Source organism: Rhamphochromis longiceps, linkage group LG22 (genome assembly GCF_057381845.1).
Source record: "Rhamphochromis longiceps isolate RC_006_pf linkage group LG22, R_longiceps_female_GT1.1, whole genome shotgun sequence".
Classification (NCBI taxonomy): Eukaryota; Metazoa; Chordata; class Actinopteri; order Cichliformes; family Cichlidae; genus Rhamphochromis; species Rhamphochromis longiceps.
Window position 1 is genome coordinate 25,502,068 of NC_140577.1, and position 24,959 is coordinate 25,527,026.

Here is a 24,959-nt window from a genome sequence, read left to right on the forward strand (position 1 = left end):
CTGGTCTGATCTGATTTCCTCACAGCTGGCTGATGTGGAACAGTAGCCCAGATGTTGCAGAGATTACAACTCCCTGCTGTGTTTGTGGAGGGGTTGTGGCCGTTCAGGAAAATAAACACAATGGGACAATTTTTAGCGCACACAGGCCTACTCTGATGAATCAAGCCTCTTCCACAGAGACAGAACTCCCTGTTCTTTCTGTTTCTAGACATCAGATAACAAGCACAAAACATGTCGCATCAATTGTGCACGTCCTATGGTGTGGCACTTTAGGCTATATCACCTACCTTGGAGAAATTATGTGTGAAAAGTGGAACACGTGCTAAAACTGAACGATTAAACCACAGTCGACTTGGTTTGGCAGCTTTGGAGGCAAAAGTCATAAAAATAAGTACTACGTGAAGCACAGCGCTGGCCAAACAGTGCATTCACCATTGATTTTTATCGCATCTTTTGACCTTAATTAGCAAACAACATGGCTGCATAGTAGTTATTTAATACTTACTGTATTGTAAAAGATGAGCACAAAGCCGAAATGGAAGTGTCTAAAATCTCCAAAAGTTGATTCTGTTCATCTGGACGTAGCGCTTTGTGGGAGAAACGTTTCGTCACTCATCCAAGTGACTTCTTCAGTCTCAGCTCAGGGAGGTCAGCTCCTTAATCGTAATTATTCAAATTCTCATGACCATTGATCAACAACCACTGACCAAAACCCACTGATCAAAGACCACTGATCAATGGCCATGAGTACCATTCACAGAGAGTTGGGGAATGGCTGCAATCACAGCATTGTAAGATGGCGAAAGATGTACCCTTAGGCCCCTCCTCGATTCAGAGATGGTCTTTCCCTTTTCACATAAATGGCCTCCTTGACTCTGCGCTCAAACCAGCGTTCCTCCCTGTCCAGGATGTGTACATCCTCATCCTTGAAAGAGTGTCCACTGGCCTGTAGGTGTAAATAGACTGCAGAGTCCTGGCCTGACGAGGTAGCTCTTCTGTGTTGTGCCATCCGCTTTGCCAGAGGTTGTTTGGTTTCCCCGATGTATAAATCCTGGCAATCCTCCTGGCACTTAACAGCGTACACTATGTTACTCTGTTTGTGTCGGGGACCCGATCCTTGGGGTGGACCAATTTTTGGCGCAGCGTGTTTTGGGGTTTAAAAGCCGCAGAGACCCGGTGTTTAGAAAAAATGCGTCTCAACTGCTCCGATACTCCTGACACATACGGGATCACTACAGGTTTTCGCTTAGGCAGCAGTTGTCCTTCTCTGCTGGATCGGCTGGAGCTTTCTTTAGGTGCCTTTCCCGCTTTGACAAAAGTCCAGCTGGGAAACCACATTTACTCAGGGCTTTCTTGATGTGATGTTCTTCTGCTTCTATGTCTGTGGGGATGGTGTTCGCTCTGTGTTGTAGCATCCTGATGACACCCAGTTTGTGCTCCAGTGGATGATGAGAGTCAAACCTTAGATACTGATGTGTATGTGTAGGTTTACGGTACATGTCAGCTTTTAGATGTCCCCCATTCCTGATGGAAATCGCACAGTCTAAGAAGGCCAACTTGCCATTTTTCATATCCTCCCTGGTGAACGTGATGTGTTGGTCCACCGAGTTAATGTGATCCGTGAAATGTGGAACGTCCTGAGACCTGATTTTCACCCAGGTGACATCCACATATCTGAACCAATGGCTTGGTGGTGTTCCAGGGTAGGATAGCAAAGCCCTCTTTTCTACTTCTTCCATGTACAAATTGGCCACAATGGGTGAAACTGGGGAGCCCATGGCACACCCATGTTTCTGCCTGTAGAACTGACCCTTGTATGTGAAGTAGGTGGAATGAAGACAATGTTATAGGTGACAGAGTTGATCAACTCTGTCACCTATAACATCTCCAAGTTTCTGGCTTCAATCCTCAACCCGCTGGTGGGCAGCTCTGAAAACCACATCCAGAACACCCTGGATTTTGTTGAGAAGGTGAGAGATGTCATTATGGAGGCAGATGTAACCATGGTCTCGTACAACGTTACATCTCTCTTCACTTGCATCCCAGTCACGGAAGCGTTGGAGGTAGTCCATAAGAGATTACAGGATGACACCAACCTCAGCAACAGGACCACTCTCAGCATCGACCAAGTGTGTTTGCTTTTGGAACTGTGTCTTCATTCCACCTACTTCACATAGGGAGTGTTCGCCCAGGGCGGCAAACAGGCTAGGACCGCCTCTGCTCCCAGCCCATTGTTCCTTCAGTGGGCTGGTTTCAGTCATTATGCAAATGTACTGTTTATAAGATTGGGGAAACCTGCAGTCAGCTGAGACTGAAGAAGTCACTTGGATGAGTGATGAAACGTTTCTCCCACAAAACGCTACGTCCAGATGAACAGAATCAACTTTTGGAGATTTACTTTCCTGGATGATTGAGAATGCATCAAGAAGTGTCTAAAATATTCATTCTTCTGATGACCAGCAGAGGTCGCCAATTCTTATAATAAAAAAAAGAAGCAACGCTGTACAGAAGCATGAACTGTATCTAAAAGATGGAGATCAGTCATTGGCTTTTTCAGTCTGCATTTTTGAAGCATCAGTCTTATCATTCTGGCTGGGGGCATGTTTATTTCTGGGACCCAGAAATGACCATATTTGGACAAAGGGTGGCCGAGATAAGTTATCACCTAGGGCTAGTGAGCTTTCCTAAAAAACAAAATATTCATAAAAAATATGCAATAATTTGACTGACTGAAACCCAGACTTCCTGGACGGGCTATACCACCTATACCACAAAGCTAGCCATGTAATTTGTCAGATAATTTCGTTTAAAATGCCCCATGGCAGAGAGATCCAAGTGAGTGACTGAAATAAAACAAATAAATAAAATGTCATATTTAATCCATGTAACTTTATGGCTCATCAGTAGCCAAGCCTTTATACCAGGCAGTAAACACAAGCTTTCAAGCTTTATTTGGTCATTTTTAACACAGGTTGTCTCCCTTTTGGAGTGAGACTCAAGTGGTCATTAGAAGAACTGCAGTTTTGCCACAACCTTGTTGGCTTCATTGTTCAGCATTGGAGGCTGATGCTTGTACAGAGGCCAAGTGGAAAATTTCCCTATTGTTCGCATGATTTATTGCATGTATACACACTTTGCTCAAGACTTTGTCAAATTTTTGTTTCAAGTCCTGCTTCACACAAGTGTTTATTTTTACTGGCCCACTGGGAGTACATTTGATAGGGATTATGCTTGAGAAAATGCAGGAGGCTATATATACAATGGATGAGTAGTATTCTTTTAATATTTAAAATTAAAGCCGGATAGTCAGCCTGAAAGAGTCTGCAGTCATTTGGAGGGCACAAGAAATCTCCGCAGAGAGCCTTGTGTTCACTGTGAGGAGAAAATGTCTGCCACATGGACCCAAGTGGATCCTCACATATATTATATGAAAAGAAACAATGTTTCACAGGACTTTATGCAGTCTGCTGAAAAACTAAGTCCGTCCTTACTAGCCAGGTGCTGCTAATCAAATTTACTTGACTAACAGATCATCGGCAAGTGTGAGCATAATCATAAAAGAGGTTTTAGCAGTTTGCATGTCTGGAGCATTCAGGTGTGTTAACACAATGTCACAGTCTTCCCACGAGTGGATGTCCCAGCAAATTCAGCCCAAGATCACACAGTGCAATGCTCAGAGTCTGCAGGCTTCAGTTAGCATGTTAAATGTTAAAGTCGATGACAATAAAATTAGAAAAAGACTGAAAATCATGGCTTGTTTGGCTGTGCATAGACAACTTATTTTAAAAACTTTACTTCAGAAACTACATTCAACCACACTTGCTGAATCAGGTTTATAGTAACTGCCATTAGGCAATAAAGACAATATCTTTTAGACCTCATTAACCAACGGGTGACATCACCATGGCTATTATATATAGAACCTGTGCTTTAAACCTCTGATACACTGATGGCAAAAGAGAAAACATTTACAACATTCGAGAAACAGACATGAGACTCCATTCACATCATTTTATTTTAATAGATCTCTATCATATACATACAGTACAATATGCTCAAGACAGATCTTATGGCACATATATTATTGTTGTACATTTTGCAGTCGCTGGTATTGCTGTGAGGTTACAGTAAAGTGACCATTTGAATCTGTTACTTAGGTAGATACAATAGGTGGCTTGACCTCAGTGGGTTAAGAGTAAGGTTGCTACAGCAAAAACACATGCACTGTCAAGTTATATATTCCGCTAGGGGTGGGTCACACATCCAGTTACACAGGCTGACACTTTAAGGGGCGGTGTTGTTGTTTTCCATTTAAACCCCTCGATTGTTGTTGTTGTTGTCTTGGAATACGCTACAACAGTGGCTACTGTGATCCTGGACAGCTACGGGATGAACATGGTTTGGGTTTGCCCCAGTTTTAAATTTTTCTTCCTTCCACTGGACATAGAAACAGGGCCACTTCACTTTAAAAAGCTGCCATTGCACATTTAATAATTTGATTATGTGGCGGTGGAGATTTCTGATCTCTTTAAACAGCTTTAGAGCTCTGGGTTCAACCAAAACCTTGGATATCCAGTAGGAATGACGAACAATGGTGTGTTAGGATCTAGTATTCAGGTTTCTACCGCAATACAACATTACCGTTAATACTACAGGTACAGAGTACTGCTAGGTATATTCACATATGTACAAACTCTGCCGTTCACCTGCAGAGACTTGACGAGCGAGTGTGCATTTCCTTTTCTATAGAGCATGTTCGAGATAGAAAAATAAAACAGTGATAAGACTACAAAATATTGTGTGCCACCGTCATCATTTTCACCCTGTATTGGTCCTTGTTTCAGTGAAAACACTTAACTCTTTCAGTCAAAGCATTAAAATAAAAAAAAGATAAAATGTCCAAAATATAATTTAAAAATTATATTAAAAAACAGCATCAAAACACAACAAAAAGATGATATGTAACATGATACTTTAAAAAAAATCTACAGCTTTCCCTTCGGCTTACCAGAGTGCTGACGGTGTGAATGTTGTGCGCATACGGTATTTAAGAGTGTGAAAGTGTGAGCACCTTCGGTATCATCATTTAAACACACCTGCCGGTTAGGACCTCCCCCCCTTCCATGTTTTGTTGAATCTGCTGAAAGTGCTTCACATACTTGGCATTGCACCCAGTGTCCTCCGTGGAGACTTATTGTCTCTAAATGTGCAATTTTTGGCATTTGGACCTCCCAGTTATTCACCAATGCGTGTCAAAACAAAAGGGAAGAAATAGAAATGCAAAAACAATGCGCATTCATGTGGTGACATCACTGAAATGAAAGCAGAATAATAATGGTCGCAGGAATATGAGCGGAGGAACATGGGAGGTGTGCTCTAGATGACCTGGCAGCAGCTGTGTGGGGTTGGCGTGCAGAGCAGACCCTCCTTGGGGCTCCGGTGAATGTTGACGGACAGAGTCTTGTCGCTCAGAGGCATCTGCAGCACACGGTTCTTCATGTTTCTGTGGTTTTCCCGGGCCAGGTCCAGCTCTCCCAGCCTCAATCGGCCTGAGCAGGGTCCCTCCAGCAGTGGATCTGCCAGTGCGTCTCCCAGCGGGGGCTGGTGGTACAGGTTGCCCCTGGGCGAGGGGCCACCCAGGAGCGAGACCTTATCTAAACTACCAGTGGATCCGCCCATGCACATTCTCCACATGGGACGGTCCTGGGCATCTCCACCAGCACTGCCGGCACTGCCAGCAGCAACACCTCCGCCACCTCCCCCTCCTCCCCCCGTTAAGTTGTGGAACTGAGAGCTTAGGCACAGGCTCATCAGCTTTAGGCTTTCCACCAGACCGCTGGCAGCCTTGGCTGTGCCTTTACCTTGGCCTGACCCTGATCCAGGACTGGCACAGTTGGAAGGACTGTCCTGTCCTGCCCCCGTTTTCTCTCCATCCTCTTTCCTCCCTCCTCTCTCAACCCCATGTTCATCTAGACTTGCTGTGTCAGGTTTATAGTGACTTTCTGTATCATCATCGCTAGTCTCTGAGCTAGGAGTGAACGTGGCAACTGGTGCCAGTGCACCAACAGTTTTAGGTGAGGACATGAGTGTTGAAGGTGAAGGTATCCTAGAGTTCAGATTGAGGCTGAGGCTGGGTTTGGGCGGGCCAAGTCCCTGCAACTCCCTGCTCTCTTCCTCTTCCTCCTCGTCCTCCTTATCCTCCTCGTGGATCTGGTTGAGAATTGGAGCACTCATACGAGATGTCAGCCGATTACCGGACAAAGACGACGATGAGGAGGAAGCTTTGCAACGAAGCACCACTTGAGAAGGCAGTGTACAGGGGGGCAAACATTTGTCTTCTGCCCCATCTTCTTCCTCATCCTCTTCCACGCTGAAAAGGCTGGGACTCCGAGGTTTTCCAGGACCCACTGAAGAAAGAGAGCCCAACCTAAGGGGGTTGGAGTGGGGCTTTGCCAGAGGTCTGAGCCCTCTCTCCTGGTTTTGTTGTGGCGCCTGCTGCTGCTGGCTGGATGCTAGAGTGTGATTTTCCTGCCGCTGGCTGACATCTAGAAGAGCTGTTTTAGGCCTGGGGCCTTTGTGGAGGCTCTCAGCACTACGGGCAGGGGACTGCGGCCCTCCAGGGTGGGAGATAGCTGGACCCCCTAAACCATCGCTGACATCCTGGTGAACATCCACTCTGGTGGGCCAAGACTGCCTGCAAAGGGCCAAATACAATGTTGAGAATTAATAAATTACATACGATTCTTAAGTTATTTCAATGGTGGCAAAAAAATGACATTTACTTTTTTTTTTCAAGAGACAAAAAAACTGATAAATAAATAGAGTAAATACCTAGCTGTAATCAGCTAGAAAGGTTAGCATAAAAACTTATAGCAGCTAGCCTGGTTCTGTATAACATAACTAAAAATATAAAGCTAAATAAAACACTGAAGATTCCTAATAAACCCCCTTATAGCATATATAAGATATATGAAGTACACAAATATACCGTAAGCTACCAATTTATCAAAAGTTAGCAATTGTCTATATTTATAATCTCAAACCAAAGCTATCTGCTAACTGGCTCCAGGCTCTGTGCATTAATTAAAACCTGTGCATGCATTAAAACCATATAAATGTAAAAAAGTGATACCATGTATAAAATGTTGATCTTCAGGTGTTTGTTAATGACTCTCTTCCACCTCGTGTTACTCACTATTTTACGTATTTTAACAGTTTACACCAAGCTAAGCTAACAAGCCGCTAGCTATGCTTCACTGATTTGTTCTGAGACTCAAAGAAAATTTCTCAAAATGCTGAATTATTTACTTCTCTAATGGTAACAGCCACATTATTTTCTCCATTTATCCTACATTAGAATAAGAGTGGTAAATGGCCATGCTGTTAATATTTAATTCTGTTGGAGTGGTTGAATTTAAGTTCAGTGCTATATTGCTAGGAATTTATGAGAGATGGTTGAAGGCACTTTGGGAAATATGATGCTCCTCTCCAACTCTGACTGGCCTTAAAATTGTGATGCAAGACAATAGAGCTAAATATGTCGAATCCACAAAACAAGCAGTGAGATTATTCTTTAATCTATATTACTTTTTTCTTCTAATCTCATTTACTTAATATTTTCATAGAATTATATAAAATTATCTTTATTTTAGAGGTTTAGTGTAACTTCATAGTTAAATCTTCAATGTTAGATTCAGTCTCTCAGAAGAGAAAATAAAAAGACGCTGCTTTTGTTCTGTTGCAGGATATTTCTGGTAGCACATCCCTCACAGTGTTGCTGATCTGCAGCCTCTCTTCTATTCTCAGTGTGTCCTTCAATCCCTGCTGGAAAAAAAAGGGCTCCGTCTGTCCATCCTCTGTCAGACTTGTTTTGCGTAAACTGACAGTACGCAGCACTGCAGAGGCAGCATTCTGTCTGTCTCAGGAAATGTTTGTGTATGTGCGCTGGGGTGTGTGTGTACCTGAATTGGGCCTTGCTGGGGCTGGGTGATCGTGTCTGGCTGTGTTGCTCCTTCTCTTGTCTCTCCCTCAGCATCCTCTCGGCCAGCAGGAAGTAGGTAGCTGTGATGTGATTGTACTGGTTAGACTCCAGAGCCCTGTGATGGAGGAGACAGAAATCAAATTGAGGTCCAAAATGCACAAAAGTATGCACGCGCACACACATATATGGAACACAGATCAATGCCTCACCCCACCCGTGAGTGGAAAAGGGAAGTGACGGGAGTGGAGATTTAATTTGACAGCTCAGGATTGACTGCCAGCTGCTTGTTAATGCCAATTAAACTGCTGAAGACACTCAATTACACTTCAGTGGGACGAGTGAACCATGACGAATTTTCGGAGATTACACAAGATAGAACAGCTTTGCATTGATTTTTACTTATGTGTGATTGTACGAGAGAGGGACACATACTCAGTTATGGCGTCTCTGTCTGCGATGCCCCCGAGCACCATGCGTTGGATGATGGAGCCATGCTCCTCCTCCGACAAGCTGCGATGGGACACCAGAGGAGTAGACAGCTTTGTGGCTGGGGAGGGGTCGACACCTTGAAGCCACTGATGGCTCTCAATCTGCTCTAGGGTCGCTCTCTTCTTGGGGTCTCTCTGCAGCATGTGGCCTATAAGACTGGAGGGAATCACAGTGGAGGTAAGTACTCCTGACACACCAGAGAAACAGCTGGTCGTTGATGTAGGAATGTTTAAAAGGCAGAAACTGGTGTTACGAATGAAATAAGAATGGATGGTAATAGAAAATTTTAATTTATTACAGTTGCAGGGTTTTGTCCAAACCTGGCCATGTTACCGAACAGACTTACAGATGGGACAGAACTAAGGTATCTCATTTGTCTGGTTCTTTATTCTTTTTCTAAGTACTTATTGTTTTTATATGTGTAAAATAGCTCATAGCAACAGTAGGCTATTAATCTTTATCAGCTAACCTAACAGCTAACCTCCTGGCACGAGTTCAAGCCTCCAGGCCTGTAATACAAGTAGGTGTACAGCATGCAGAGCTTCCAACAAACTGTGCATGCTGTACACCTACACACGAGTGGAACAGGGTGTTGCCTATTCAGCTGCTAGCCGCACAGCTAACAAACGAGCCAGGATTATGAAGCGATGCGTTTTCTCTTGCAAATTATCAATGCACCTAATCTAGACTGATTAGAAGTTAGCGCTTATGATATCTGACTGCACGCGTTTCTCCTCCAAACAGTAGCAGTACTGAAAGAACCCTGTTTGGGTCTGCATACAAGCTATTTATTTTTTGCACTCTGGCTTAGCAAGATATACTAAATCCACTGGCTAAATCCCCCAAACAAATAGGTAGAAGTGCTGTTTTATCAGGCCCACGTTGGCAATAGATTTGGATGAGGGTTCAAATAAACATCACAAAAACTGGGCTACGTGCCAATATTTGGGGTGCTTTGTGAAAGTCAACCTGACCCAATGAAGCCATGTTCACTAACAGTATGTGTCTGCAAAGCTTCAGCCGTTCAAAATGTATTCTGCAACTATTTCGCCCAGCTCTGCTTTGACTCATCGTTAAACCCTCACAATGTTAAAAATAGAAGTCCAATTTTAAAGGGTGCATTAGATACACTTAACGCAGCACTGCATCTCTGGTGGAGCAGCTGACTGCAGCACTGAGTGAAAGCAGGACAACGAAGGGAGACCGCACCTCTCTCTTTGCTCTCTTTTCTTCACACATCTACAAACATGAAATATGCAGCACCTGCAGAGTACTCTGTCCATCTTTGCAGCTATGTGCGTGCGCTTGTTACTTACTCTCTGCATGCATGGGAGATGTGCGACGGCACCGTGTATTTGCAGTCCATGATCATAGTGAGCGTTTCGCTGTCATTAGCCTCCTGAAAGGGGGGCTGACCACAGACCAGCATGAAGAGGATCACGCCCAGACTCCAGATATCTGCAGAGACACAGAGAGAGAATGTGGTCAGTTTATAATGAACAAGTCATTACGGTCAGAAAAAAGCTGTTGTTTTTGTAAGAAGGCCAGAAAATAAAGATGACTGATCAACTAAGTGAAGCCCGCATGTTCTGTCTGCTTAGCGACCTAGATAAAGAAGAACCCCCCCCCCCCCCCCAAAAAAAAAACAAAAAACAAGAGCTGTCTCTTCCCCAAGTTCAAATGAAGCATGAATCATATTCGATCAGAGCCATTTCCATGAATGTGTGCCAGCTTAGGACACATCTGTCTAACCGAGGATGAAGCTCAGTGCTGCTGCCTGCCGCCAGCGTCATGCTCACACTTACACTGGTGCACGCGCTTCCACACAAACGCGCCGTCCAGGGAAAGTGGGTTAACGTGTTCATCCCTCAAAGCTTCATACAAATGCTAATTTTATGGAACGCTTCTCTTGGTCTGATTCAAAAGAGCAACTTTATTGCTCAGGGCTTCCACTGCTGCTCGGGTCAGCAGGATGGTCCACTGACACACATTCTGCTGTCATATACAGACTGCGAGCAGAGGCTGTGACATAAAAGCAAGCAGACTCGGTCTTAGTCACGGTTTTGACCCATTTTCAGCAAATTTCATAGTAAGCTTTGTCTGCTCTTAAGATTGACTTAAGTAAAAAACACAAAATCCAGTTTTAATTTAGCACCTGTATCATTTCTTAACCATAAAATGATTTAATCACACATCTATAAAATGCATTTGACCATTAAACTAGTGGTGTGCGACACTTCAAATTTTGACATTAATCCGATACCCACAAAATACAGGGCCAGTATTGCCAACACCAAAACTGATACTGATATTTTTAACTTATAAAGTCAGCTTATGTAGGTGAGACCATTGTGTCATGATTAGATGAATCATCATCAATTTGCAATTTTACTGAGGTTTTTACTTTTTACAATAATTCGTTTAAACAACAAAATACACATTTCTGCTTTTCATGCATTTTGAAACTGTGTTTTTTTGGACCTGAAATGTAAATGTGCTGTCTTTAAAGCACTTCGGGTCGACATGTGTTGTTTAAATGTGCAATCAATAGGTTGTAAGTAAAATAGATGTGACAGTCAACACAAAAAGGCATCTTCTCATTTCCAGAAAAAACAAATTTATTAGGTAAACCAAATACTGAACTTGGAGGATAGGATATCAATATGATATCAGTACAATATCGACAGTATTGATACTGTGGATATTTGGATCGATCTGCCCACATCTACATTAAACCCCACAAACATGTTCCATTTTACTTTGAAATAAGTCACATTATGAAAGCTAAAGAGATGCTAGTTAGCATCTGGTTTTCAAACTGAAATAAATTATTTTATGTCACTAGCAACTGTGGAACAAGCTGCAAGCTGTTCACTCCTTTTAGATTACTTTTTAGACTTTCCTGAGATAAATTTGGGCCCTTGTCAGCTATGAGATACTCTTTGTTCATTAGCTAGTTCATTGTGTTTGTTAGCTAGCTAGGTGCTAATTTTCACTATTAGTGTTTAGGCATTACATCAGTGTTTAGAAGAGTGGTGACCTAAGGAACTTGGAAAGAAAGCAGCTAGGCTTCTTTAAGTTTTGAAGACATTTCACTGCTCAGCCAAGAGACCTCTTCGGTTCTAAAACCAAAAGGTGGAGAGTCTCAGGTATTTAAATCCTAGCAGAGGTCGAAGATGCTATGCAATGTTTCCATTTTTGACCGAGAAGACAAATGGTTTGAAAGAGGAGTAAAGGAGGCTATTTATGACCACTGTGAACAACCATCATTCATCAGTGGGCATGGCTTACAACACCAACTGTCTCCCACCTACAATGGAGTCTTAAAATTCCTTCTCAGGTGCCTCAACCCCCACTCACATCTTGCATTAGCTGATCTAGCTGATCTGTGGTAAAGACCCACAGCTTTTTTCACACCTTGGTTAATGTGATGGCACACATGACTAATAGCGGGACAACCACCACCTAAGGGACAGCCCCCACTAGGGTTTTAATACCTGGGACTCTCCACCATTTGGTTTTAGAACTGAAGAAGCTTCTTGGACAAAACTTAAAGAAGTCCAGTCGTTTTCTTCCCAAGTTCCTTAGACTATCATGACCTGCATGACTGAGAACTTAGACAAGAGTGGTGATGATAAATGTAATAAAACCAGCTTTTGCAGTGCAGTCATTTTGTGAGTTCCTGTGTGACTATATAGCAGGTAGCTAGGTCCTAAACGAGCTTGCTAGCACTCAATCCTCGCGCCCAAATATGCCAATTTCTAGCTAAAAAAAAAGACAAAAAAGCAAACCGTAAAAAGATAATAATTAAAAAAAATTAAAATGGGAGTGCAAAAGCAATGGGTGATGTCGCTGTAGCTATGTCCACCTTTTATATACAGTCCATGGTTTTCTCAAAGGAACAGCACATGGTACAGCATGCTACAATTACTATCTGAACAAAACCTGTGCTCTTCTAACTCGGAAGTTTGAGAAGACCCAAAAAAAGGAGGTAAACAGATTGGAAGTGGGTTTACAGTGCTCGGGACCCCTGGTGATACGTCTTCATATCACTCCAGTTTGCCAGGATACGCAGGAGAGTTCAATCTGGTGGAGTAAATGTGGCAGTTTACTGTGGGTGGTGAGGATTTATTGCTTTGAGGCAGTGAAAGAGTGCTCCATACTGCTGATGGAGGGAGCAAATGCTGCTGCAGCCCCCACTGCCACCTTACCCCCAACCAACGTATCCTAGCAACCGCGACCCTGCTCCCTCATTACTTGCGTCAGCGGTCGGCCAAACTTCCTTCCTCGATAACTTTATTTATAAACCAGATGGCTCACACATCTCTGGATAACACTGTTCGCGTCAGCGCACATCAGCATCTCTCTCGCTAACAACGCCGACTCTTTATTGGTGACAGCTGGCAGTGTAAACGTCCTTTCTGCTGCCCTGAACACCGTTTTAACAATGATAACCAACAGGATAACCAGTCCTGTCTTCACCGGGTTAACCCTGAACACTGAGTGGGCCAACTCAAGCATCCTGTCCTACTCATCTTTATACAACATCTTCTTCTAAATCAATCAATCAATCAATCAATCAATAAACATTTCCATTTATGTATGGTCATTAAGCATAGATATGCTTTGAAGTATGCATGTACCCAGAATAATCACTATTAGGTAAGTTATTTCTTTTTTAGGTGTAGGTTGTGCTTCATGAAGAGGAAGAGGAAATCTATATTTAACTTTCCATTTACTGAAGACAAAAAGGAGGGAGCCCACACACCGAAGAATATTTACAGAGAGGACTCATTTGTCCAACAAAATCATTTTAAGTTTTTCATAGAAGAATACAGTTTCGCGCACATATCTGGGTCTCAATTTTCCTTTTAATTTCACTTCTAGTCTGCCATGACCCATTCATTTTTCAACTTAAGGCTGAAATCGCTACACTGAGTGACAAAAACAAGTATTTTAAATACAGAGTGATTGTTAGTTACATTTATACAGCAGTAGGGCTGAACGATATATCGCATTTGCGATAATATCGCGACATGATCAAGTGCAATTTTCTAACCGCAAAGGCTGCGATTATACTGCGATTATATTATACAATTCATGGGCTGCATCCTCCTGAGGCCGCATTTGTAGACCGATTACGTCACAGCGACGCGCCGAAGGCTGTCCAAATTACTACCATATCCCAGAATTCATAGCGCGGCCCAGCCAAACTCCAGTTTCCAGCAATGGCGGCCGCTACTAAGTTTTAAAATTACTCATACTAATCTTTCTGGGTCACAAAATAAACTTTTAACATATTTTCAGGCGAGAAAGTAGTTGTGTAAACATCAAATATCTGCTCGGTTTATCAAGATATCCCATATTTGCAAAAGTGCTTCGACGTTTTCAGAGGCGTCTGCTACCCACCAGCTCGACAGCTAGCCGGGAGCTCGAGGGTTACTGATGCGGCCGAGAACGGCACAACTCCCGGCACATCATTTTCAGATCACCGCGGAGTTTCGCTGCTCGGGTTAAACGTAATATATAAGTCACTTAGACAACCTAAAAATGTTATTGTTGGGTTTTTTTCAGTGTTTTGTTTGTTCGTGAGTAAATCGGTTTGGCTGAGATTAAAGTTATTAGATTAGATAAAATAAAACTTTATTAATCCCCCGGGTGGGTTCCTCCTTGGTTTTCACACAGCTGACTAAACGTCAAACAGAAAACTTATTAAACAGAAGTATGAGACAGTCGAGAATTTACACCAGTGTCTGGTTATATTTTAGATAGCAAGAAGCAGACGGCCGAGTTTATTAAACTCCACCGAGACAGCGGTGACGCTAATCAGAAGGCTAGACCGTCCAATTTCACGCCTTTAAACTTTAAAGGCGTGTTTGTGTGTGTGTTTATACAATTGCTATTATGTTTGCACTTTATGTGTAATGTTACTGACTGCAGAGATCAGTAAGATGTGTGTATTTTTTATTTATTAGTTTTATTTATTTAATATTATTTTTTAATTGAATGACTGTCTAGTAGTTCACAGATGTCGAAAAACTGTGTGGTAAAGCCACTGATTTTTTTTATGTATATTTCTGCAATCTGCACATTGTACTGACTTTCATTTTAATGTTTACACCAGGGTTCCTTGTCAGCACTTTATGCTCAGATGTTTGTAAGCTAAAAATAAACTATTGTGTATGTTCAAATATACTGTTGTGATTGAAGAAGTTAAATAAAAATGTCAGTCATCAATTCATGCATCACCTCATGTCATCATAACAGAGGTCTGTCTTCCAGGAAAGAACAGTTTAAAATTAATGTAATATAGTATTGGCCATACTATATGATGTATTGCTTGTCTTTGTTTAATAATACAGAAGACAAAGACCTTAAAAAATAATCGCATATCGCATCGCAATCGCAATATTGGGGCAAAAAAAATCGCAATTAGATTATTTTCCATAATCGTTCAGCCCTATACAGCAGTAAGGTTTGATGGGCATTTTCACTATGTTCTGATATTTCATTAAGTGACAAGCAACAATAAACAGCATACTAACCTCTAATGAAAAACTGTGAGAGCTAAGAGATGAAGAAGTTAAATTTGAAGCAATGTGACACCATTTATAAATAATTATAGTTTTTGTGTGGTTTGCTTGAAGCTTGGAGTGTTTGCCTCCTGCAAATTGGCTCCTTCTGCACAATCTGCAGGACTGACTCATGTTTAATCTCAAAATATTTTCAGCACTTCCTGAAAAAAAAACAAAAACCAATGCCAAGCAGGCCCGAAGTGAGAAAGCCAGGCGAGGACAGCTTCTTATCTCTGCAACAAACTGGGGCGACCGCCACATGGCAAGTCACCGGAAAAGCTCAGTTGCCCTACAGACTGTCAGCAGGTAGCCTGGCAGCAGTGTAATCCCAGCCCAGGTTTCCTCAAAGACCTGAACGTCAGGACTGCTGGCCTCCATTTAGCCTGTTCGCCCATCAGACAGCACTGCTGATACAATCACACAATATTACATCCCGGCTGGGTGGATAATCCCTGCAATCAAAACATCATCATCTCAGCTGAATGAGCAATAGTGCACAGGCAGTATGCACGGTCCAGAGAACAAACGCACACACGCCGCAAAATGTCCACTAACAAGTGCTCAGACAGGCCCCACACATTCAGCAACTCACACATCATCCATACGAAAACACACACGCGCAGTCAAATAAGACTATTATTGCTTTCAAAATATGGACGCCGCTTGGCACAAAAGAGAGTGAGAGGCAGTGAAGGCAGACAGAAGAAAATAGCCACTGCAAATCCACTCAGTCAGAAAAACAGAAAATGCTTTTCTCCTGCTCCTGACAGAGAGGCATCTGTAGACAGAGGGACTCCTGATGCCTTTTTCTCGCTCTGTCAGTTTCCCTCTTACTTCCCTTTCTTTCTCTTGCCCTCTTTTCCCTCACTCTGCACAATTATGTTTGATTTGTTTTCCGTTACAATATAATTCAATATCTTAACTGCACCTCAGCAGCAAGAACTGGAAGCACCATTGATGGGAGAGACGATGTTGGGGTGGGGTGTTGGGGGGTGGTGGTGGTGACACTGAGGTGAGTGCGCGCTCCAATTACAGAAGAAGAGAGTGCTGAGAAACCAATTTCAGCCCGATCTGATATCAGATTTTGTTATTCACAGAGAGGCAAATGAAAGCAAACTGCAGACAGAAATAAACTGCAGGTGCAGGACTGCAGGGCTGTGGATCATCTCATTTCCAGGCTTCAAGGTATGCTATCATGCTCTGAACTTTGAACAGCTCCTCTCCTTCTATCAGCTGCCTGATAATACCGGCAGTGTGCCAAGCAGGTCTACAGGTTCCTTACAAACCATTGCAGGCCATATAGCTTGGTCAGAGCTATCACAGCTGAGACAGTGATTGAATGTGAATGTGAGCTGCTGCTTGATACAACACTGCACTAACAACTCAGATGGTGTCCTGTTTTAGTAAAGCTAAAGCTGTAGGAACTAAAATAAATCACCACAGATGTACCCCAGCAGCTACTCTCTGTCACTTCTTCAGACTTACCCACAGCAGGAGCGTCGTATTCATCCCCCAGCAGTATTTCAGGCGCTGAGTAGGCCAGTGAGCCGCAGGAGGTGTTTAGTTTTTTCCCAGGTTGAAACCGGTTGCTGAACCCGAAGTCAGTGAGCTTGACGACACCCTGCTTCTCGAAGAACACCACGTTTTCAGGCTTCAGGTCCCTGTGCACCACATGTAGCCGGTGGCAGTAGGAGATGGCATGGACGATTTGGGCAAAGTAACACTTGGCCACCTTAAAGAGGAGAGACAAATGTAAAAAAATACAATAAAAATGCTCCAAAACCCAGAAAACAAACAGCAAACTAAAAAGAAGTTAGCAAGAGTTAGCTTGAGAAAAGTTTGGAATAGATAAAGAGTCAGGATCTGCAGAATTAGAGCGGGAAAATTTGACTCGAACTTGAATATTTAACTCCAACAGAATGCTAATGTTAGTGTGGTGTTTGCAACTTGTTCCTGTTTTTCTGAAGTGGCCAGAAAGTACATGTAGCTAGCTAGCTTAGCAAGAAGACCGGAATAGCTAATCAACGATCGCAGAAACATGGCAAATACTTTGTTTTTCCACTTTTGTTTTCTGATAAAACAGACAACATAACTATTATGCAGTTAGTGAGTTTTAGAGGTGCTTGTATGAAGAATTTTTATTTCCTTTAGGCACGACCCCATCTCTTCTTAAACACGTAAGAAAATATGAAGGGAACTTTGAACAACCAGTGTCAAACATACAGTGATTATTAACAACTATATGTTTTTATAAAAGATTTATTACAAATGTGATTATCATCTTTCTTTCACATGTCACATTGAACATATGTTGCCTGTATGCAATGTTGTGATAAACAAAATTTGCATCTGCAAAGGAATTTTGTTCAACTCGCCGCTAAATATGGAATAAAGACCCCTTTTGCCCTCCTTTAGTTACAGTGTTATTGCTTTCAGCATCACTGTTGCTTACTTATGTCTAGAATTTATTAACTTCCAAGTATCTGCATATATAATGCTTCTGGCTACCATTGAACTGTTCTTCACTATATTTCCTCACATTTTTATACTAGCTAGAAATAAACCAAACCAATGCAACCAAATTCTGTTCTTTTAAAAAATGCTTCCCTTCCCATCTCCAGATAAACTAAATTAATGTGTTAAGGTTCTTTCTTCAAGTACCCAAGATCAAGTACAGAAACAAAGAAGTAACTCAAGGTTTGGTAGACTGCATGAAGGACACCTCTGCATGTTCATTAGCCCCACTAACCTCCTCGCTGAGGCCTCCTTCATGTTTCATGATGCAGTCATACATGTCTCCTCCGTCGCCCAGCTCCAAGATGAGGTAGAGCTTTGTGGCTGTATCGATGACCTCGTAGAGGCGTACCACGTTGGGGTGTTGCACCATCTTCATGCATCGCACCTCCTGAAAAAGGTGACCCCGTGCAACCGGGTCCAGCTTCGTCTTATCGATCACCTTCACCGCAACCTGAAAGACAGAAGTTAGAACTGATCAGAACAATAGCAGCGCTGGTAACGTCAGCAGCTGTTGAAGCACTTGCACAGAAACAGTGAGACTGTATTATCTTCACTTAGAGGTGCTTAGTAGAGCTAGTACAGATGTTCTGATGTCCACCAAGAACAGAATCACACTATCAGAAATATTTAGTCTCATCAGTGCTCCCAGTCACCCTTCTTTGGTATGCCTGTTTCTAAGAACAAGGGTGACGTCTTTAAAAGTATTTTTAAACTTTTTTTTCAAAGTGAAGAAATCTAGTAACTGCCAACAAATGATTGAACTTGCATATACGGACTTGGATGAGCATACCTTTTCTCCAGTGAATACATGGCGGGCCAGTTTGACCACAGCAAAGTGTCCACGACCCAACGTCTTGTCCAGGTCGTACAGCCCTGCAATCTTCCCATCATGATGGCGCTTCAGCCCCGCCATGGCGGTTGGCGGATGGGGAGGTCGGAGCTGCCTTCTGTCACCTGCCGGTCTTCGGCTGTCAGTCCTTCATCTTCTCCTGATTAGGCTGAACGTACGTGAGGTTGGTGGTGGTGGTGTTTGAGCTAATTCTGGGCTAACTGTTGATCTCCTTGTGGTAGATTTGATAGCAAGATACTCAACTGGTTGTGGCAAATATTTCGGGTTTTGAGTGCTCCACTCAGTTCAGTCCCACTTCGCTATGATCTGAGGGTGAGAACGGGGAAAACAGTAAGAGATACAAGAAACCAAAACACAGCCACTCATGATAATAGTCACTTACTCTGCTAAACAATGGATCATGAACCTGTCTGATGAACTAATATTTGCTCACCATTACTGCTCATTACTTTGGCATTAGCTGGACCAAGGCACAGTATCATAATAATAATAGCTCGAATTGCAGAGAGTGAGCCAAGAGTCTAAAGTCCAGTTGTTATGTAAGGTTATCTTTAACAGTGCTTGGAGAAAACTTGAAGAGTCGTGGTTTGTCATGCTCAGCATCTCATTGTGCAAAAAAAACAAAACAAAGCATAACTAAAACCAATATCATTAGCTTTGTAGGTATTTGTTCATAAACTAGTGTTGGATAAATTATAACTCTGAACTAAGAGTAACATCAGGGAACAGCAAGCAGAGACCATGAGTGTTCAACAGCCCATCCTATCCAAAACTCTATATTCTATTATAGACTATGGGATTGCTGTCTGCCAGAGTCAGAAAAAAAACTAACAGACTGACATATTTTAAGGTATAACTAAACAGCAAAATCAACTACATTTATAATATCAATTTTTTTTAAAGTGTCTTTATTTGCTATGAAATTTTTAAAAATGAAAACAGAAAATAGCAATAAAATATGGAGAACCCAACACAGTACATTAGGAAATATAGTGACAAGTTTATATTCAGAGAGGATATTTGGAGATTGACTTTTGATCATGTTTTGACTCACATTTGTATGTTACATTCATACATGTAGTTTTTGGCCAACAGACAAACACTACACCTACTCTGAGTTGCATTTACTGTCTCAGTGCTGTGCAGGATAAAAGGCTAGGACATATGCACTGTTATTTTAAGGGCTCAAAAAACTTGTATTATTTTTTATAATTAGGTTATTTCTTTGTTTTGTTTTTCCTTTTACATATTGTAAGAAATTGTGCCTAAAAAGCCAACAAGGAAGTGCCTTAAAGTGGCATTTAATAACCACCAGGGGGGAAACCCAGTGGTTGCAAAAAGACTTCTGGTCCTACAGCAGTCAATGGGGGAAAACTCCCTGAGCCCTGACTTGTGGAAACACTTTTCCTGATTAGTTTAGAGTCTCATTCAAATCCAAATGATCATTAAAATGATCTCATTTTGGTTTTTATCGAGCAACTCCAATGAGAGACTGGACTACAGTAAGTTCATTTTGGAAATCATGATCACAACGGAGGATTGCACATATGTTCTGGGCTGGGTTTCCCAGTCAGATCTTCCAATCCCTAAATTAAAAAACCCAACATGGTTATAGCAAAAATGCTTATTTTGAGACTTTCATTATTTTTCAAACAATATGTTAATTGAGTTTTATATTACAGAACAAGCAAAGAAGAGACTTTAAATTTTAATGGGTTACCTCACGGTAGCGGTGTCCATCTGTTATACTAACCACCAAATTTTTTTTTTTTACAATTTTACAAACTTCATTAAAGATTAAAGCATCTGCCACATCATTTTCCGTCACTCTAGCAAGCCACTCAATTATTTCTCCTGATTCACATTAGCTCAGGAATGATACTGTACAGGCTACATTTTGATTTTCTATCTGTCACCTTTTGCCTGCCCAAGATGACAAACTAAACTAGTTCATCTCAAATTCTGATACGCTTATGTCAGACGCCCCTGCTCCGATTGCCACAAGCTTCTCTCGTCATGCAGTGTGTTGCTTCACGGCCCTGGGTTACGAAACAATGCCTGCAGGGGAGGCATGCCATTCCGCTTCCAAGAACCTGCATACCAGGAGCATGGCGACGACACAAAACACACAATTTGCAGGCCAAGAACATTCCTGTGTACTGATCCTCGCCTAGGTGTGTCCAACTCACCTGAATTTAAAAGACAACACATTTCCAAACAGGTGTTGTCAGGGGACACACCTATCAACTAAATACAGTAAGAAAAGCAAAATAAAAGCCGCTCTAACCTAGTAGCAGTCTGCGGTTGCTTAAATCAGACTATGAAAGCCTAAAACGCTCTTTGGGCTTTTTGGGAGAAATGTACCTGTGAGAAAAGAGTGAGTCATGTTTCTTATAATAGGAGGCTGACATCTTCATCTTTCTGATTTTTCTTTCACTCACACACACAGACGCAAAGTAATATCAACAGAGCTGAACTCTTTGCCTCTTTGACAACGACAACATGTAGGTGTTAATGCTTCAAGACACTGAAGAAAAGAAAGGAGACACACAGACACACACACAGTCCTCTCAAGAGCGCACACACTGATGCACTCGTCTGATGATAGGGCAAGTTAGGTGAGGTCAATGTGCGTTGATGTGTGCTGATAAGCAAACCTGGGCGTTGACATTAGCCCATCTAAATCTAGACCTCATGTTTATCTCAGCAGACTGAGACCAGTCTAACGCCTGGTGATGGAAACAACAACAAGGTACAAAAATGCACTTTTGGTGAAGTTTGCTCTCTTTTTTTTTTAATTTTGTTTGTTTTTTTTTAACAACAAAGCCAGCCATCCCTCTAGTCTCTGCGACATGTGAACATACTGTACAACTGTATACCAGTCATGCATGCAAAGACATTGGTTGTGTAACCGGTCCAAGGTGATGGTGGAGTATTGATTTACAAGGTTTGCGTGCGCGTGTGTACTTGCGTGCAGAAAAGTACACATACGCAGATTATGAGGCCAAGGACCTGTTATAATTGCTGCTCCAGACTCCCAGCCTGTGAGACTTGAGATAAACTGGAAGAGGGTGTGGGGTCATCAAATCTATGGTTAATAGTAAAATCAGTTTCCTGGTACATTTGATTAAAGTATAGACCAATAGGCTAAATATAAGCACCATTGTTCACATGCAAACTCTTTGATAGTAAACAGTTCCTGCTTCAGGGTCAAAGACACGCAATTTAACCTCCAACGCGGCTCAGATAAATCCCTGACCCTGATGCTCTACTTTATCTGCATTAATTTTCGTTTTTATGTTCCTGCTGTGCCAGTAAATGACAGTGGTTTTATAACAAACTAATACAGAAATAACAGGAACATTAGAGTGCCAGCAATCCCCCATGCATATAAGAAGTACACTACAACACCATGAGCCTCCTTCAGCTCTGTAACCCGCACTTCCATGTCTCCTCTGTATGTTATTGAAGGTGTATAATAAAGTTCCATCCCTGTAAACTAGCTTCCCTATACCACGGGAAACACTTCATGCGCCCCTCACACCGGATTCATCAATCTCAGCGGTTTTCTGTGTTAAAGCTGTTAGATGACCACCCTGCCTTTTATCTCTCACATTTTTATTTTTTTCCTACACCCGCATAGGTGCTACTGCCCATATGGGACCAGCCAACTGTCAACATGCCTGCTGGCTGCATCCACAACAACATGACAGTGCGGAGAAGAGCAGCCTGCGCAAACGGCGCACATAAGAGAGGCGAGCGGACACGGGCAGCATGCTAAAATGATACCCGAAAGATGCGCAGTGAGGGGAAAGTGCCCCCCAGCTCAAACCCAAAGGAGGCCCAGCTGACTTAACACACCTTTACTACACAAGACCCCCCCCCCTCCTCAAAACACCACCAGCATGCATGCACGCAACTACAGCAGTCCTACTCACCACAGAGGAATCTCAAGCAGCGTCCATTCTGGCACATTTACACCTGCGGGAGCGCGCGGGGCTCCGGACGGTGAGCCGCAAGGTTTTAACGAGACCGCAGTTCAGTGAAAATCCCGGTACCGAAGACAGCACACCGGCCACGGATCATTCCAGCGAGTCCCCGTGTTAATGTGTCACACTGTGAACTCAGGATCTCTCTCCCTCCCCGAGCTTTCAGCTGCGTGAAGTAAACACAGAGGGCAGGCCGATCGAGGGCGTGTGGCTTTCAAAATAAAAGCGTAAAGGAACTAGTGTGGGAAATGTGCGAAAATAGATAAACAAATAATACAGAATTTAAAAAACATATTCAAAAACTGCGGGAAAATAATAATCACTCGGATACATGTATTTAAAATACATTTAATAGTTTCATTAGTTCATTCTCTGACTCTCCCCAGAGATTAATGTGTTTTTTTAATCCCGTCTCATCTTCCCTGAGTCTGGTTCTGCCTGAGGTTTCTTCCTGTTAAACACTGTCCCTTCCCAAGTCCCTTCTGCAAGGGGGTCGTTTGATTTTAGGGGTTTCTCACTATTATTGTACCTTACAGTATAAAATACCTCGAGGTGTGTGTTGTTGTGGTTTGGCGCCATATAAGTCAATCTGATTTGAATTGAACTTTCTGGATTTGGCACAGTTTGGGGCTCGAGTGTTTGCAGGTTTTTCTCGCTATTTTTTTTTAATTTAAATTTTTTCAAAATCTTACAAAGTTTGATAATATTTTGAGGAAGAAATCTGTATCAGGGCAACTAAACTAGTATATTCACACGGACAAGTCAGCAAACGTGCTTAATCCTTTTGCATTATAGATATGTGACGTACTAAAATGCATGACAACAAAAAATATGTTTTTTTCTTTAAAATTTCACAAAGTATTAAAGAAAAAAAAATACCATTAACAGAAATCTTTCTTTTTTATTGTCTCCCTTCAGATGTTGAACATTGCCTCCGATTTTTGTTGTTCTAATGGAAATAAAGAGGAAACCTGACGTAAAATGGAGCTTTACTTTGGTTTTATTTTGAAAGACATTAGAGAGCGTTTCCGGTCTTGTTACGGGTAAATGACGGCTCCATGATCACTGCGCATTGGTACCATTCATCTCTGACGTCAGAGCTACGCTCAGAGAAAAGCGTGTTTATCGGGCCCACGATAACAACACTAAATATACTTTATCTCATTTCTTATTAACTGACCTGTGCTCCTGCTCTACAGCCCGGCATTAGTCATTTAACGCTTTCAGGGTGAAATATATCCCGGGATGTTTAATGCGGCTCGGCCCCAAAACAGAACAAAGGCTCGTTATCATCGTTATTTGTGTTTTAATGATACTGTAAAAACCAGAGCAGCTGTGAATCGGACCTCCGATTGCAGGCCTCCTCCAGTCCTCGGGCGCATTATCTCCGTGTCCCTGCTCTGTGCACCCAACCAGCTGGGAGACGTTCAAGCGCGCTGTTATGTAATATTTACAAGCTCCTCTCTGAGGTTTGAAGAGGAACCTGTTTGGCTGATGACAGCATCTCCCAAAATGGTGGCTTATTTCAGCTAGGACTGGGGAGCGCTATAAAAAAGCTCTTTAAAAATAAAAGTAGGGAATCTGTTTCAAAGAATTGGTGCAAAGCTGCTCTGTGCTTTACCACATAATTACCATACTAAACATCTCACAGCTAACAGTTATTTAAACAAATGATTTACTGAGCAAAATGACGCACGTCAGCTTTGCATTTAGTGGCTCAGATTTAAACATCTGAAAAACTATCACTTGTTTTTAAGTAAATATGAAGAGACAAAGAGGCTATGCTCCACTACATCAGCCAAGATTAACCAAGACTGCCATCTAGTGGCCAAGTGACAAAATGGTTCTTGGCGCTCGGTTTTTATGTTTGTTTGGGTTTTTTTTGCCTTACACTCCAACGATCACTTTAGCGACACGTTGAGGCTAAATTAGGAAGCACAGAGTAATTAAAAACGGAAGTATTTACGTTAAATGATTAATTGACTGTCAGTTGTCATATTAAGTGTGGTTGGATAGGTTAACCTTGATCCCAGGTATAATAGATAGCCTATAAGTAAGACATATACAGATTAAAGTACACTGGGCAGAAATGACCTTTTGTACATTTATTACTCTTATAGTGATTACACCAGTGTCGCTGGAATGTTTATAGTTTGTAATACATTGACAGGGATTGTGATGGGCTCCTTATGAGTTATTACACAAACACTTCATTTCCTGCTTTCTGCTTCATTTTTATGCACCACTGTGTATTACAAGTATGTTCCTGCATCAGCTTAATGTAAAACAAACTTAGGCATTGCTCACAGGTCCATATATATTTGACTGTAACAGTTATAGTCCTGCACATCCTGCATTTTGCTCATGTTAACAGTGTTATGACTCCAGCTTGGTTACAGACACAAGCCTGGATATTATGGATCTTTGATCTTTAAAAAAAACATTTTATTTTGAATTCTTAAGTTTAAAGTTTGGTTGTTCATTTCAGTACTTTAAGCATTACTGTAAAGGAGGCCATATGCCCAGATGAAATATTTAATTTAAGGTGGTCAGCACAG

General features: G+C 42.1%; 1 protein-coding gene across 2 annotated transcripts; it reads right to left on the reverse strand.

The window, feature by feature from the left end:
* Positions 1 to 4,002: 4,002 nt before the first annotated feature.
* On the reverse strand, positions 4,003 to 23,357 carry LOC146644169 (SNF-related serine/threonine-protein kinase-like). 2 transcript variants are annotated; one of them, XM_085395504.1, is made up of 9 exons: positions 22,351 to 23,357; positions 18,656 to 18,718; positions 18,353 to 18,560; positions 17,795 to 18,013; positions 16,531 to 16,777; positions 9,787 to 9,928; positions 8,414 to 8,626; positions 7,962 to 8,096; positions 4,003 to 6,694 (listed from the first exon to the last, which is right to left on the reverse strand). In XM_085395504.1, the coding sequence occupies exons 3-9, from the start codon at positions 18,473 to 18,475 to the stop codon at positions 5,377 to 5,379; spliced, it is 2,397 nt and encodes a 798-aa protein (XP_085251630.1). In that variant the 5' UTR covers positions 18,476 to 18,560; positions 18,656 to 18,718; positions 22,351 to 23,357; the 3' UTR covers positions 4,003 to 5,376. The 2 variants fall into 2 exon arrangements, with proteins under 2 accessions (XP_085251630.1, XP_085251629.1); XM_085395503.1 differs by having other exon boundaries at positions 18,353 to 18,718.
* Positions 23,358 to 24,959: the final 1,602 nt, after the last annotated feature.